The sequence below is a fragment of the Archocentrus centrarchus genome, chromosome 16, assembly GCF_007364275.1.
Source record: "Archocentrus centrarchus isolate MPI-CPG fArcCen1 chromosome 16, fArcCen1, whole genome shotgun sequence".
Classification (NCBI taxonomy): domain Eukaryota; kingdom Metazoa; phylum Chordata; class Actinopteri; order Cichliformes; family Cichlidae; genus Archocentrus; species Archocentrus centrarchus.
Genome location: NC_044361.1, coordinates 2673859 through 2690814, shown reverse-complemented (window position 1 = coordinate 2690814; position 16956 = coordinate 2673859). Strand labels below are relative to the sequence as shown.

The 16956-nt window shown below is 41.7% G+C and overlaps 1 protein-coding gene across 1 annotated transcript in view; it reads left to right on the top strand.

Annotated features, from left to right (window-relative positions):
* znf385d (zinc finger protein 385D) overlaps window positions 1-16956 on the top strand; it is a 95662-nt gene that overhangs the window by 51026 nt on the left and 27680 nt on the right. The window contains exon 3 of the mRNA XM_030748962.1: window positions 4870-4977. Coding sequence (XP_030604822.1) covers window positions 4870-4977 — 108 coding nt within the window. The remainder of the gene's footprint in view (window positions 1-4869; window positions 4978-16956) is intronic.

The window sequence follows — 16956 nt, the reverse complement described above, 5'->3', positions numbered from 1 at the left end:
CGATGACTGCTGCGGCCCTGAGCTCTTCAAACCTCGGCAGCTATTTTATCCTTTTTATTCTCTGTTCACTTTTTTCCATAACTGCGGGACTTCAGTATAGCAGAACATATTTGCTAGCTGCTGCTAACAACATAACTCACCAGAAACACTGGGACTTTATCCCTCCGGAGATTCGAAGATATTCCGAGAGCAACAACATCATCCCTCCTCTGCTGAAGCGACACAGACGGTGGCGCGCCAGAAACAAAAGAGGGGGAAGAGGGGAGGACTAGCGGCTAAGCTAAAGCTAAACCATTCAAACCGGCCCTTCCAAGTCTGTTTATAGCCAACACCCGATCGCAACATAACAAAATGGATGAATTAAGACTGCGGATCACATCGCACGAACTGGATTATTGTGCACTTGTATTCACAGAGTCTTGGTTGGATTTAATTAACCCCGATGCTAGCATTGCGCTAACGGGACGTACCATCTTCAGAGCGGACAGAACAGCGGTAAGAGCAAAGGAGGGGGACTCTGCATTTACATTGACAGCAGATGGTGCACAAATATCACTATCAAAGACACTTACTGTTCTCCGGACACTGAATTTATGATGCTGCAGTGCAGACTGTTCTACCTGTGCAGAGAGCTTACATCGGTGACTATTATTGCTGTTTATGTTCCACCGCAGGCTAATGATAAACTAGCCATGGAGAAACTATACTCCTCCATTAGTAAACAGCAGCACAACCAGACAGCATTGTCATCGTTGCAGGAGACTTTAATCACGCCAACCTAAAGTCTGTCCTGCCGAAATTCCACAAATACATAAACTTTCCCACACGAGAGAGGAACATTTTAGATCAGGTCTACTGCAACATCCCTCATGCTTACAAAGCCAGACCCCTACCACATCTGGGTATGTCTGATCATCTGTCCCTGTCCCTAACACCAGCATATAAACCACTCATCTGCAGACATAAGCCAACTATAAAGACAGAGTATGGACTGAAGAAGCTACCTCAGCCCTGCAGGACTGCTTTAAGGACACAGATTGGGGAATTTTTGCTGAGGGGACAGATTTGAATGGTCACACATCAGCTGTGCTGGACTACATCAACTTCTGTGCTGAATGTGTGACCAAGACCATAACTATCAAAGTGCTGCCTAATCAGAAACCATGGTTCAACGGAGAACTGAGGTCCCTGCTCAAAGCTAGGAACTCTGCTTTCAAAATCGGGGACCAACTGGCCTACAAGACAGCGAGAGCCAACCTGAGGAGAGGCATCATGAGAGCCAAGCACAAATACCAACTACGCATCCAAGAGCACTTCAACCAAAATAACTCAAGAGGTATGTGGCAAGGAATAAAATCACTCACTGGATACAAACTCACACCTGCAACCTCTACAGACAATACCCACCCTGACACACTAAATCAGTTCTTTGCTCGCTTTGACCATAAGAACAACAACAACCTGGAATCCACCACGAAGCCTAGGTGGGCATCTGAGGACACCCCCCATTCAGCTGCTTCCAAACCAGGTCCATTCTGCTCTGCGCAGGATAAACACCAACAAAGCCCCTGGATCAGATGGAGTTGCCGGACACATTCTCAAGGCCTGCGCAGACCAGCTGTCAGGAGTGTTCACCACAATTTTCAACCTCTCACTGCAACAATCTGTTGTTCCCACCTGCCTCAAATCGGCCATCATCATCCCAATGGCAAGTGAGCTGCCTCAATGACTTCCGCCTGGTCGCTCTAACTCCCATCATCTCTAAATGCTTTGAGAGACTAATTATCCATCATATCAGATCTGCCATCCCAGCTGACCTTGACCAACATCAATTTGCCTATAGGGCAAACAGGTCAACTGAGGATGCTGTGATCACAGCTCTCCACACAGCCCTCACTCACCTAGAACAGAAAAATTCATATGTGAGAATGCTGTTTGTGGATTTCAGTTCAGCCTTTAATACAGTTATTCCACATAACCTGGTTAAAACACTGAGCGATCTGGGCCTGGGCAGTTCACTGCGTTCAGGGATATTTGACTTTCTGAGCAACAGACCCCAATTTGTCAGGATGGGAGACCGCACATCCTCAACTCTCATCTTGAACACAGGCACCCCACAAGGTTGTGTCCTCAGCCCCCTCCTCTACTCGCTCTTCACTCATGACTGCTCCCCCATTCACACCTCCAATACCATCATTAAGTCTGCTGATGACACCACCATTGTAGGACTGATCACGGACAACAACGAGTCAGCCTACAGGGAGAAGGTCCAGCATCTGACAGTATGGTGCAATAATAATAACCTGGAATTAAACCCCAACAAAACCAAGGAGCTATTGGTGGATTTTAGAAGATCCACACGCACTGAGACCACAGCTCTTCACATTAACGGAGTGGAGGTCGAGAGAGTGGAGAGCTTTAAGTTTCTTGGGGTGCAGATCTCTGCTGATCTCACGTGGGTTCTCCACACTCGACACCAAGTGGGGAAGGCACAACAGAGACTCTACTTCCTCAGGAAGCACTCCCACCTCCCTCAACACTTGCTGGTGAACTTTAACAGAGCTACCATTGAAAGCCTCCTGACCTACTGCTGCACAGTCTGGTTTTCCAGCTGCACAGCACGGGACAGGAGAGACCTGCAGCGAGTGGTGAGAGAGGCAGAAAAAAATCACGGGCACCTCACTACCCCCCCGCAGTGACATCTACAACAGTCGACTCCAGAAAAAGGCTCTCTGCATCGCAATGGACACTACTCACCCTGGACACTCCCCTCAAAAAAGAGATTCAGACAATTAAAGGTAAACACAAACAGACTGAAACACAGCTTCTTCCCTCAGGCTGTGAAAGCCATCAATCCCCCACCTTCAGCCAACCTGTCCACCCTGATGGGCAAACAGCGGAATTAATGGACAATCATCGATTTGAATGGACAATCACAGTGAACTCAACCCCCACCCCACCCCGCATCCGCCAACCCACCACCGATTGCACACGTCACTTTAAACAATCTTAAGCTTGTTCTACTTTTTCCTAGTGTTAATATATTTACTTTAATTTACTATATTTACTTATTTATTGTTGTTTTGCATATGCACATTTTTAAATTTTTTTTTTTTAAATCACTGCCACAGAGGGGATGCTAAACTACATTTCACTGTTTTAACATTGTTCTTGCATTGTTTTTATATCAGTGACAATAAAACACTATTCAGGTAACTGAATGTGTGTCATTCTGCAATCAAATCAAGGAGGCCACTTCAGCGTGTGATGGACATAGTCAGTGTGTGTGTCTCTCTCTCTCTCATCCATCATCCATGTCACACACCGATTTGTGAATAGCATGCTTTCTTAGAAAGATGCAACCTTAGCTAGTATAGTTGCTGTCACAGATGACAAATAAAATACTGGAATTTAACAGAATAAATTTATATTCAAACTAGGCACGCGCCGATCCGATATTCAGTATCGGTATCGGTCCGATCCTGGCCTAAATTACTGGATCGGATATCGGAAAGAGATAAAAAATGCAATCCAATCCGATCCGACCCACATGAGCTGCATTACAGTTCTCCGTCATCATCATCTTCTTGTGGGTTTGCGGTTGACCAAACCAGCTTAGAGCTGCATTACCGCCACCTACTGGAATGGAGTGGGGATCAGGAAATAACCCCCTCATTTCTCCATCGCTGCGACTGATTCCCTTTGACACCGAGCGATCATCGCTGACATGTTTTTCCGCCTCCACCGCTCTCTGCGTGTTCGTGTGTTGTGCTCGCTGTGCTGAGAATTTCAGCTGTTATTTTTTTCTCTACTTCAGCTCCCGGACATACTGCTAGCGAGCTAGTGATTGTCAGGACCCCTTCCCCGTCAAAATATTTTTTATACTTTAATCCCTGATTAGTGACTAAATATAGACCTGCAGTAGAAACGTATTTAGGAGAATGCTAGTGAATATAAAGCATTACAAGATTATGTATCCAGGCATTTGAAATCTTTTTTTTTTTTTTTTTTAAAAGATCGGATTTGTATCGGTATCGGCAGATAAAATATTGGTATTGGTATCGGACCTAAAAAAGTGGTATCGTGCCATCCCTAATTCAAACTAACCATACTGCAAGTCATAGTGTTTGACTGATAATTACATTTAAAAACTCCTCCAAATGCATCAACACTTCTACAGCCTGAGGAGGTGCCCCTCGAATTAGCCAAGGTGATGCCCAACAGGCAGTCCAACTGTCAGTCAAAGCAGCCACACCCATAAGATGATACATTTTTATTCATCATTTAAGCATTATTGAAACCTAAACACATAAGCCAAACCCCAAACATTTTTTTTTTTTTCCAGGCTGTAAACATGTTTATTTATGCTGTTAAAAGTTGGGCATATTAATATGGAAATCTGGGGGGGCTGAGTGGCATTTGGAGCCACCCTGAAGTGGCCATTCAAGGAACTGCAATAGAGGTTTCCAGTCGATAGCCTCTGATCTGTGGCTTGGTTGGCATTGGTAACATCTGACTCCCTTTTTAGAAAGTTTAATATGCTTTCATGTTGATAAAAATAGGAATGAAAAAGCCACAGGTGTCCTTTAAGTGTTCCCTTGGTAAAATTTGCCAAAAGCATTACTGTAAGATTAGTAAAGAGTGGCGGTGTCTGCCTAAAGTAAGCCAATAGACCATTAATTCTGTGCTAATGTTGGAGCCAGAAATCACCTGTTGAAGGAAAAGATGGATGTGTGGCTTTCTAGAAGCCCCCAGGCAGCCTGCTTTCTCTTCACAGCAGAGTGAGCGAGCGGAGTGAAGCTGATTTACAGGTCGGCTTTAGCACTGTTTTAATTATCCTCTCTCTGCGTGTCTCCCTCCATCCTCCAGATGGATCCGGTGCAGAAAGCCGTCCTCCATCACACCCTCGGGCTCCCTCCCATCGCCAAGAGGAAGCATGTCTCCTGCAGCGTTTGCCAGCTGAGGTTCAACTCACAGGTGAGGAAGTTTTCTTCTGAAGAGGAATAAAAGTTCAAAAGTCACAAGTACTCCTGCAAGAGATACAGACCGAAAAGAAAAAAAGAATGGCACCACATCACAACCTGTAAAACTCCGCCTGCCCTGGTGTCAGCCATACTATCTCAATGTGCTGTTAGAGCTGAAGATATTTTATTAAAAAAAGTGAAATGTGCAATTGCAGAAGGGACCACACGAAGCGCCAGTGGTTAAAGGATAGGACTAAAGGGATTTAACACCAGCAGAGCAGTAAATGCAGGACATGCATGCAGTCTTCTGCAGCTGTTGCTGTAAATCAGACAAAATGATTACAGATATTGTAAAAATATCTTTATGATGTAAATAATGTAAAGATAGTAACTGTGTAACCTTTGTGGCAGGAACTTGGCCTTCTAATAACCTTAAGATCTTGAGCCCCTCGATTTTAAATGTGATGGCTTTAGACATAAAAGAATATTAATTTATTATTAAGTTATTATCGACTATATATAAAAAGATGGACCTTAGAGTCTGGAAAATTAAACCAATGTGGGTGTGCCTAAAACCTGTATTTTTAATACAACATGGGATTTATTTTGTAGATCACAGTAAAATATAGAGAAAAGTAAATGATAAAGAAGGGTACTTACTAGGGCAGGGCTATTATGTCAGCTGGGATAAGATGCACCCTCACCCTACAACCCTAAGTTGGATAAATGAAGCATTTTTTTTTATGAAGCATATTCAAAATGAACACACTCGAAACACAGAGTTCGAACCACCTGAATCAGGTTTAGCCAACAGCTCCTGTAATTAAATCCTGATCATTTCTCTCAGGCCAGTCTCCTATGTGGGAACAACCTATTCCAATCTATGGCACACCTGGTGGAGGAAATTTCCTCTTCACACCCCTGGAGAGTCTCCATTTATCCACTTAAAAACACAAAAGCATCACTACTTTGTTGGGAAGTAGGTGAGAAAAATAGTGAGGAAAGGAAGGAGGGAAAATAATTGGAGTGGCGAGCATAAAAGAATAACATAGTGGTTTATTACTAAATGGATCGGGGATGTTCACAGTAGACATGCATGCACTGATAAAGGTTGAAATGCGTGTGTCACAGTGGCAGCATCTGGCACACACTCCAAAAATCAAGTATGTTTGAGTTAAATTGGGTTCTTCTCTCCAGAGGCAGGTGTGCTGTTCCGAAAACGCAGGTGTGGATCATGTGATCGCTGATGTCGAGCAGGTTCTTCTTAGCTGTTACTCTGAATACCTTCCACTTCCTCTGTTGGCCAGTTGGGCCTACAAAGGCCGTACGCACAGACCGCACACAGATGATAATGAGTGAAGCCAAAACAAACATTTTCCTAATGAGTTTTTGGGCTCGATCATTAGATTCAAACCTTATTTGATGCAGAATCGTGTTCATTTTACAGACTTGTTTTTATATGTGGTCCCGTGGAGTACTAACATAAAAGGAGAGTAGGTTGTGCAGATATCGTGATTGACAAGCTGCTGGCCTGCCTCTCGTCCACACTGCATAACGTTGCCTCCGTCACGTTTGACAGTAATGTTGCACTTTGGATCATCAGCTGTGTCTTCTTCTCTGTATTTTTCTCTTCCCGTCGTTCTGGTTTCATCTATCTAAAGACCCTTCTTCAGGACCGCTCAGGCTCTTTTAGATGTTTTTTGGTAAAAACTAATGTTGTGCTCTTGCTCCTGATTGTAACCAGTCATTCCCACCGCATTGTAAACGCTCTGCATTCACATTCATGAAGACATCTTTTAATTGCAGACTTTGACAATGACCTCCTCCTTGGAAGTGTTCTTGTCTCGGACATTTGTTGCAAAGTTGTTTTTCTTAACAAGGAAAGAATTTTGTGATTATTCACTTTAGCTGTGTTCTGTGGTTTTCCGGAGCTTTTGATGTTGCTGAGCGGGTTTATTTGTTTGAGTGCGCTTATTTTGGTTTTGCAGCACAGTTATGGTCTACTTCACTCGCATCAACATCTCTTTGGACCACATAGTGAGAATTCTGGTGAATAGCTACCAAATACAAGCTCAACACTTGGGATCAACTTCAGATCCTGTACTGTATCTGTTTCATTTGTCATGGAATAACATGGAATAACATGGATTATGGGAACAGACCTCACTTTTGAGCCTCTGAAAATTCCTAAACAGTTAATTCCGTACTTTTGCCAAACCTCTGAAGTTAATCCACCGCAGTGGGGTACAGAGGTAAAATTACAAAGATTACATCATTGTCCAAATACTTATGGACCTAACTGTGTACGGTTACAGTGGTGCTGATTGTTTCTGACAGTTTTTCTACACTTCAGTCTTAATGGATGAGAAGTCCTCAATATGGCCAATCAGAAACACAGCTCAGGCTGTGAGCAGAGAAACTCCACCCACCTGCTGGTTGAACCTCCAAACAGCAGCCAATCAGAATAAAGCGTGTTACATATAGAGCAGGGATCCTCAAATCCAGGCCTCGAGGTCCGGTGTCCTGCACCTTTTACACGTGTCTCTGCTTCAACACACCTGAGTCAAGTATAGAAGTCATTAGCAGGACTGTGGAGAACTTGACTGCATACTGAGGAGGGAATTCAGCCATTGATCAGGGACACATCTAAAACCCGCAGGACACCGGCCCTCGAGGCCTGGATTTGAGGATCCCTGAAATAGAGGATGAATAGAGGGGCTGCATCAGAGTCCAACACAAGATAGATGAGAATGAATTTAAACTGAATCACGCAAAGCTTTTGTAGTCCAAAAATATAAACACAAAGCTGGAAATGAGAATAATAGGACTTCTCTGTAATCATTAAATTTGTGTTTCCAAATCCTCAGGAGAGACTGAATCAGGTATGTGAGGTGAGCAGTTTCAGGATGCCAGCTAGCTCTCCTCGGATCTATCAGACTCATAATATCATCATTATATTAGGATCACTTGTCTTTCTGTTTGTCATCATCACTGTGTTTCAGTAATATATATCATATGTTCCAACCTGAATGTATTTTTGCATTCATTAGATTATACGAGCTTGTAATGAAATGCATGGCATTGCTATTAGCTTGCTAAATTTAAATGTCCACTCCTGGCAGCGCCTGATTTCCAGACTATTTTGAAAGTAATAAAAAAATGTAAAAAGAAAATCATGGCTCCTGCTGCATGCCGTTAAATTAGCTGTATCCTGAAATAGCAGCTCCTTGATTAAATGAGTAATCAATCCTTTTCAAACACTGAATGGGAAGGTGATTACTCAGAATGAGATTATTATGTTTTACATGAGGAAATCTCTCTTAGTATATATGTACCATCAGCTGCTAATTTAAAGCTTCATTAGAGAAACAGAGCCTGTGTTTAGCTGTCAGTCGGCAGGTAGCACTGTGAGAGACACGGGGTGGAAAAAAGGAAACCCTGCGGCTGTTTTCTTCTGTTTTATTCAAGGATACAGCAGAGAATTGTTTTAATTTGCTCCTGTGACAGTTGATCATGAAACTAAGATGATGATGATGCAGAGGAGGGGAGCTGGACCTGTCCTTGAGATCCTGCTACAGTAACTGCTGAAACATGCTGCTGAGGAGAGAAGAAAGCCTCGCTGAAAAGCTTTTAATGGTCTGAGAGCTTAAAAACAACAACAAAAAAGTTTTTCTGCTTTAATAGATTTTAAGATGCTCTTGCTTTACTTTGCAGTTATGTTTATGAGCTAAGGTCATAAACATGCCCCGAGTCTGCAGTTCGTTAAGTGTGAGTGAGTCACCAGATAGTCTGATCTGCGCCATCACACGGAAAACTTCATTTATTTAGCGTGACTTTTGTTTTTGTAGGTTTTATCCGGCTTAATTTTACAGGGTGATATATTTTTATCTGTATCTTTTCCTGAAAGACGAAGGAATACATTTACACATCACTTTAAACGCGTCAGGCTAGGAGAGGCTGAGACGCTTTCTTCCTAATGCATCATCATGGTGACTGACATTAGTTACTGTATTGTGCGTGAGATATGGAGTGAACAAGCAACAAAGACTGTGAGAGAGACACACACACACACACACACACACACACAGACAAGCTGGTAATTATAAATTCATATGATGATGGTGTTTACATAAGCGGAAAAAAATCCAATGAAAATTGCTTTGCCAACCTGTGCAGTACTTTGGTGCCAAGTGCAAAGGGAGGGAGCAAAGAGGTGGGAGGTTAAATCAAATAAGGACATGAAGAGAGAATTGCTGGTGTTTGTGGTCTGCTGCTGCCTAATGAAAAGCTCTCCTCTGCTTCATTAAATTCCTGCAGCCATCTGAGGAACACATGTTGATAAGTCTGCAGCCTCTGGCCTGAGACGTCCCGTGCCAAAGTGCAGTAACACTTTGTTTACCTTTTTTTTAATGACACAGGCTGTTACAGAATACACACACACACACACACACACACACACACACACACACACACACACACACACACACACACACACACGACTGCGTTTTACTACGCAGTACACAACATGCAGTTTGCTTCCTTGTTTTGATTCATTTGTTCAATTTAAGTTACCCAAATTTGTCTAAACCACAGGACAAATGTTTTTTATCAAGCTCTGAGGATGGCCTGTTTTTATGATTATTAGCTTGTTGCTCCTTGCCTGCCTTATTTCCAGGGCTTATTTTTTATGTTGGGGAACCTTTCAGATAAGGCCAGGAGCCACTCAGGAACAGACGTACCCACCAGAGAGACCAACATAATACTACTTGATGAGTTTAGGGCACAGAACACCGGGCATTGTCATTTTACAGCGTACACAATAAGCAATCACTGGTTGCCCTCAAGAAGTCAATAATTTGAACACGGGTGGATATTTCTTATAGTGAGAGTTTCATATACTGTTTGCTTCCTGAGCAAAACTTTAAAAAGTGAGAAATAAGGAAATCGAGCAGAGTGTTTTATACAGTCCTCAATCCCAGCAGATCAGCTCTCATCTGACCCCCTTCAACACATCCAATTATTTAAGCTGCTTTAATCTGACCACAGCTGCTGTGCATCTGCAAGCTGCTTTGCAACCCACCTCCACCCCGGGTCTTTCTTTGATGCTGTTTTGGACTTGGTCCATGTCTCTGTTCTCTTCTGCATATCTAACAAACACAAGGAGATGCCCCCTAACAACAACTTTTAATCCTTTATTTATGTGTGTACTGATGTGTGTATTCCTACATATAAACACACATTGCAGGAATATAAAAATGTTTTCCTTAAAATCAATACTTGAAAGAAAAGAATGATTCCATTGTTTCCTTGTGTTTATGTCCTAAAGCTTAATTAGTCATGCTGTGAAGGCCACTCTTTCTTTCCACTTCTGGAGGTCTTTTCTCCATCCATGCAAATTTCATTGTTTTGCATTAGTACAAAACCGACAACACAATGACTCCGTCTTGTTTACTTCTCAGTAAACAGAACAGTGTTTTTAGACCGTGGGCTTCTGTTCTGGGGCCTTGGGTGTACAGATTACAGTCTTTCACAGTCCTAAAAAACAAATTTACTTGACATTTTATCGTGTTATTACTTCACCACTTTTCCCAGGTTTATGAGGCATGCTGAAAATGATTTTTAACTGATAATGTGCCAGTCAGCTACAGAAAATTAAGCATCGCCACTAGACTCCATCCAAAAATATGCTGTGCTAAATGAAGTGCATTTTCATTCTCTGTATCCGTGAGGAGTGTTGATTGGGGTTTTTACTCCGCTTTGGCAGTCCCAGTTTCCCAGTAAGTCTGTTTGGGTTTGTGCTTTAGGAATTTTATAACAGAGAGTTCAGCAGGATTTATGTTCTGTCCGAACTGCATGCTGGATGGTCAGATAGGCTGCGTCGGCCATTATCTGTCACTTTCAGCGATCCAACATTCACACCCACTTTATGCCACGATGGTCCAGCTGTGAAGACGAGTCAGGCTCCGTAGTCATGTTTCTATGTTACTTTTTCCATTTGTCATTCAAGCCAAAGCAACACTTTAAACGCATTCATCACGAGGCTGTCTGAGAAGCTGTGATATCCCAGTTTTATGGCATCTTCCTCCTATAAAGAGCAACTTTCTGAACAACTATCTTCTGAAGAACCAGCACTGAGAGACCAGGACCTGACCTTTATGCCTGCAGCATCTTTAGACATGCACCTTTTTATATTAATCTGATGGCACGTTAACGTGTTGGTCTCATGTCTCCATATTTCCATGAGTTGTTCAGCAGAATAAAACAGCACTGAATGCTGTCAGATTAACGTAAAGCTGCACAAGCTCAGATAATTTATGTGCAGAAAAAGACGAATTCACGATTTGGACTCATCTGAGATTATTGTGATGGACTCTTTATCTTCATTGCATATACACAAAGAAAATAATATTAGCCAAACAGTAACAAGAGCACCAAGATGAGATCATTCTGGAGTTATCACATTCACAAGATTTTCACAAAACTTGACCTTTGACCTTTACCTTTGGGTCGAGGTCACTGAGATTGGAACTGGTCTGAGATTTTCAACAGATGCATCTACGGTGTGAACATTTTAGGGCACATTGTTTTTGAGTTATGGCCGAAGTTAGTGTTCTATTTTTTTCAACTGAAAATAGGAATTAAAAGCTGAGTCCCAGCTTAATGTTCTTTGTGCTCATGATAGTAATTAATTAAGTCTTTAATGGCAAAACAAGTTTAAAAAAAAAAACTATCAGTAATGCAGCCTGTGAGCTATCAATGACATTTGTAATTCACTGCTCGGGCAGCATGAATTGTTACCACTTTAATAGTGTTTTTATCACTGTAATGTTATTAGTTGTGTCTGCATTATTTTGTGGAATAGAGAAATTATTTTCTCTCCGGAGACCTTCGTTAATAATCTGAAGCTCGTTCACTTTTTTTAACTCTCAGTTCTTTCCCATAGTTTGAATAACAAGCAACGATCGTGCCTGAAGTAATGCCATTAGGCAGTTTGAGGAAAATGGAAAGCAATTATCATTTACCAAAACGAAGACCTAAATACAGAATACTTAACAAAAAGTGCGCTTTAATACAAAGTCTGCTGAATTTATAGAAAGTCAGAAAATGCAAACTTCAGGAGGCTGATAAAAATAAAATGAAAGCGAAATGGTGAGAAAACAGGTGGTGTGTGTGTGTGTGTGTGGGGGGGGGGGGGGGCACAGAAGGTGAAGCAGACAGAAACAAGGGCAGGAAAAACAACAAAGGATGTAGCCAAAAAACAAGACAGGAAGTATCTGAAGAGAGACACCAGGTGCTGCTGACTTCAGCCGCCTCCTTTTTCTGATCGTTTACCTTAATGGAAAACATCATGAGCTCAAGGAAAGAGAGGAGAGATTTTATAAAGACTAAAGAGACACTTGGTGATCAGATAATGTCTAATACCAGCTGTTTTCACTAATTATAGACAATATTTAAATCTAGATGTATTGGATGTTTTTGTTGTATTATTTTATTGGCCCATAAACTATTTTAAACAAGATATTTGTTATATGTTTGTTGGGTTTGATTTGTTTTAAACTGCTGTAACAAAATGATTTCTCAGAACTGTGATAAATAAAGTAGATCTGATCTGATTTGAAGACTTTCAGTCTGGATTTCGAGCTGCGGTGAAGTTGCGCGTCCTGCTGGACCTCAGTGCAGCGTTTGATGCCGATCACAGCGGGTTACTAGAGAGACTCAAGACATTGTTTGTATTTCTATTGTTTTGATATGATGAGTGATGCTGCACAACCAGTTGATGCATTGGTTACATGTAGGATGGACTGTTTGGTCTGAAACACCACAGTGAAAGTTCTAACCAGGACGAGAAGGAGAGATCATTGTTCTCCCATGTTAGCTGGTCTTCTGTTAAACCCAGAACTGAGTTTAAAATCACAGAGTCGTGAATGATGAGGCTCCCATCATATCTTCAAGACCTCAGTGTATCATATTTTCCCAACAGAGCACTTTGCTTTCATCCCAGCTGACCTGGAGTAAAAATTAATTTCATGATAATCCTGAAGACCACACCAAGATTTTGTTACAGCAGCATGATGTTCTGCTGTAGGACAAATTAAAAACCTGTCAACAAGTTGTTGCAGGAAATGGAAAGCACACCTATATTTAACATGAGCATGCACCTATTGGTGACACTGACTGCAACACTTTTTAATCAGAGTTTAGCATCGAGGCAGTTAAACTTCTGGGATATTGATCTGGTCAGTAAGTAGCAGAGGTGGGTGGTTAATGAGCTTCAGCTTCTTTGGTGTTAATGAAATTAACAACAGGAGGGGCAATCATCACTTCACTAAGTTAGGAACCTTCCTAAACAAAACTACATGACTGTTCAGCTGACAGAAACAACAGAAACAGTGTTTTTGTTCACATACCTGCTTTCCCCTTCAGCTTTCTGTTTTTGGTTTATCCATAAATGGCTACTTTCAGCTGCTCCCTTCTTCACAACGGGCTGCCACAGCGGGTAGCTCCGCAGGTTTGATTTGGCAGATTTCTATGCCGGATGCCCATCTTAATGCAACCCCAAAGGGATTTGTGTCTCTTCCCAGGGGGTTCCATTTATCCATATCAGAAGTTTAAAAAAAAAAAAATCCCTGCCATAAACCTCCAGTTATTTATCGTGCCTGGACTCTGATTCCTGGGCTGCTGTGGAGTGATTTGAGAGAACTGTTGCCTGTTCTTCCTGGGATTCCTCTTACTGTTCCTCAGGAAGTTGGCTGCAGGAGCACTGGGAGTGAAATCAAGAGCTGCAGCTGCCCAGGAAGCAGCTTCTTCGGCTTCGCAAACAAAGAAGAAGAAGAAGGTTCAGGAGGTGTTTCAAAAGTTTGAAAAAAAAAAAAAGACGGGGCTCTGGTTTGCATGACGACAGCTCAGCTCCTCATTCAGCAACTGCACAGTTTTGGACAGATTTCTGGTTTACTCGATACCGTGTATGATGTGCATTATGACTGGAAAGACTCCCTCATAGGACCTGCATGTGCTTTGGCCATATTGATAATCCTGGGCATGACTTTTTTAATTGGTCCTGCTGTGAGGTTGACTCGGGTCGTTGTCTAATCTTTATCTCAGTCTTAATGATGTTTTTGAGCAATCCTTTACACAATCAGTCTTTGGCACTGTTTTACAAATTAAACCTTTTTTGACAAACAAAACTCTAAAAGCTTAACTAACATCAGTTAAAGTTAATAGATGCCTTTTTACATGTGGTAGATTTAATAACACAAGAATGCCATACAAATATTACTTTAACTTTGCATTAAACCAGTGTAAATCAGTTTAATCCTTAAACATTTATGGCCCCAGCCTACAGCAACAATCTGTGCAGAAGCCATTCAGTATGATTTAACTTTACTGAAGGAAATCTAATAATGTACTCAACAGCAAGCAGGTGCTGGCTGCAGGCTGGTACCAGATGAAAATGTGTTTAAAGAATGTGTTTATTTTCATTTGGTTTTGACGTAAGTCACAACAAATTTGAGTCACACTATGAATCAGACTTTGGGAGCAGCTTCTTCCTGTGAGACTCATCGGTGCTCCCCATCACGCTGAGGCCCACACACTGGCTGCTATGGGTTAAAACAATGACTGGGGCTTTTTTGTTGTTGTGACTTGGACTTGTTTTCTGGGGTCTTAACTCATCCACAGGAATGTGGATGGGAGAGTTTCTGCTTGGATGCAGCAGCACAGCGTAATAGACTCAACGATTTTCAAAATAAGACCCTGAAATCCCCTAAAACAACATCACCAGAAAGTACTTTTTCCATCGCCTGCACCCTCATGATACTACTGGCTGCAGGGCTTTGTATACACACCCTGTGAATCTGGGTCATAAAGATTTATGGCAGGCTAAAAATGGTGCATAAACTTAGCACTACAAATAAAAGTGTGAGATGGCTCATCTCCATAAATAAAAAAAAAAAAAAGGGCAAAATCTACATGTGAATAAAACTGAGTGAACTATTCCACAAGTAAAAAAAAAAAAAAATTAAGTTTACCCTCCATTACATCAATGTTGGTCTTTTGAGATAATTTTATTTAAAAAATTAAATTAATGTTGAATCGTGAATTCAAAAATCTGTTCTGAGTAACCAGAAACAGCTAGAGTGTTTATGGAAGAACTGGGTCATAGACCTATTTAAATGATATTAAATTAATTGAATTGGGAAGTCAGAACCAGCTTATCCTTCTCTTCAGCGGAACAGTGGACAATTTGAGGATTGGGGCTATTTTCCTCTGAATTTTCTGACTTCTGAACAAAGATTTAATTAAAAGAACATTTGAAGTGTCTCCTGTCCCGTTTCATGACTGCAGCGGTTCAAACAACATCATTAACTTCACAGCATTTATCAAAAACCAGAAATATCTTTAAACGTGTAGAATATGATGTTGACACGTGATTAAAATGGAATTACTGTGACAGTCCTGCCTGGAATTAAAATAACAGTCACAGTATTATTATAAAGCTGTCTTACAGATGTAAGGGGATGGTAACACTGTTACTTTAGCAATGTGGAAATATTGGTTAAAGCAGTTGCACCATAACGTGATTCTTTGTGTTTTAACCTTTTGTTGCTGTGGTTTTTCCATTAATATGGTTGCGCAACTTTCATGGAAAAGTTGCCAAATTCCCATCAACAAAACTGACTCTGGGCCTTTTTCGGCCTCTGTGTGGTCACAACAATCAGCAACACACCAGCTTAATGTCACAGAGCTTTGCTTTTATTTATCCTGAACTCTCACTGAGGTTTAGTCATGATGCACAAGGGGGTCGAATTGTTCATGGCTGCTGATGGATACGTTGAAATTAAACTGTGACCTTTCGGTTTCCAGCAGCCTCTAAAGCGGCGCTGCAATGCTGCTGTGTTTGATGTGTTTCCGCCCCTCACAGAGCACCTGAAAGGGAAACAAATGATTCCCGTCCCAGTTTTAATCATGCATGTGCCAGATTTGGAGTTCGGGTAATTCTTCCACTTCATTGCTTTAATGAAAGATGAATTATTTCTGCGGTTGCATTAAACACCCATCCATATCAGCTGTGTCTCATGACAAATGGTAAGTTATGTCTTTGGTACCTGCAGGGTGATGAATGTGGGCTAAAATGAACGGTTTCCTGCCGGAACAAGATGCAAACTCTGTGTGAAAAAGTGATGAAGGGGGGATGTTTGAGGCACTCCAGCAATTTCCTTTGCCAACAAAATTACTGAACTATGAGTTCTTGGCAACTTTATGCACCGAGTGTAATGAAACCTCTTTACTTGTCTCATTCTATTAACTTTTCACATACTCTAGTACGTACTCTGCTCTACTTCTCACGTAATTCTCCAGAGTTCAGTCTGCTCGGTATAGTGTACATCCAAACTAAATGTTACAAGGACTTTGTGTGATCGTGAGCTTTTTTTTTCCCTTTCATTTAAAACAATCCAGCCACTGCTCAAACGATGCACACTAATGACTGAAAATGACAAAAAGGAAGAAGAACAATATGCTAATCTAAAGATGCTACCTGGAGTGGGCTTTCTGTCCCAGCAGCCTTTGGTAAATATCCCCACAGCGGTGCATAAATAAAACTGCTTACCAGCGTCTTCTGGGGCTGCACGGTTGGTGTTTTTATTTATTCCAACTGGATCCCTCCTGAAACCTTCATTCCTGCCACAGGCAAAGTGCGCAGAGGTAAACAAGGGCAGCTCAAAGTCTCTGCATATGTCCCCCTTCTGTGCGTCTTGATGAATCTGTTGTGAAGGTGAATCTTGGTGGCACTGCGTGCTCTGACTTTAAACCAAACGGCCAGTGCATAAATTAAACTTCATGGGTCACGAAGATTTCGTAATCACTGACATCAAGATATTATTTTTATAATAGATAGATATAAACACTCAAGTCTGCCCCCCCAAACTTTGGCTCTATATGTCAGTAAAAATGGATCCCAAATCTGATCATATCAGGTACACAGGTGTGGGTG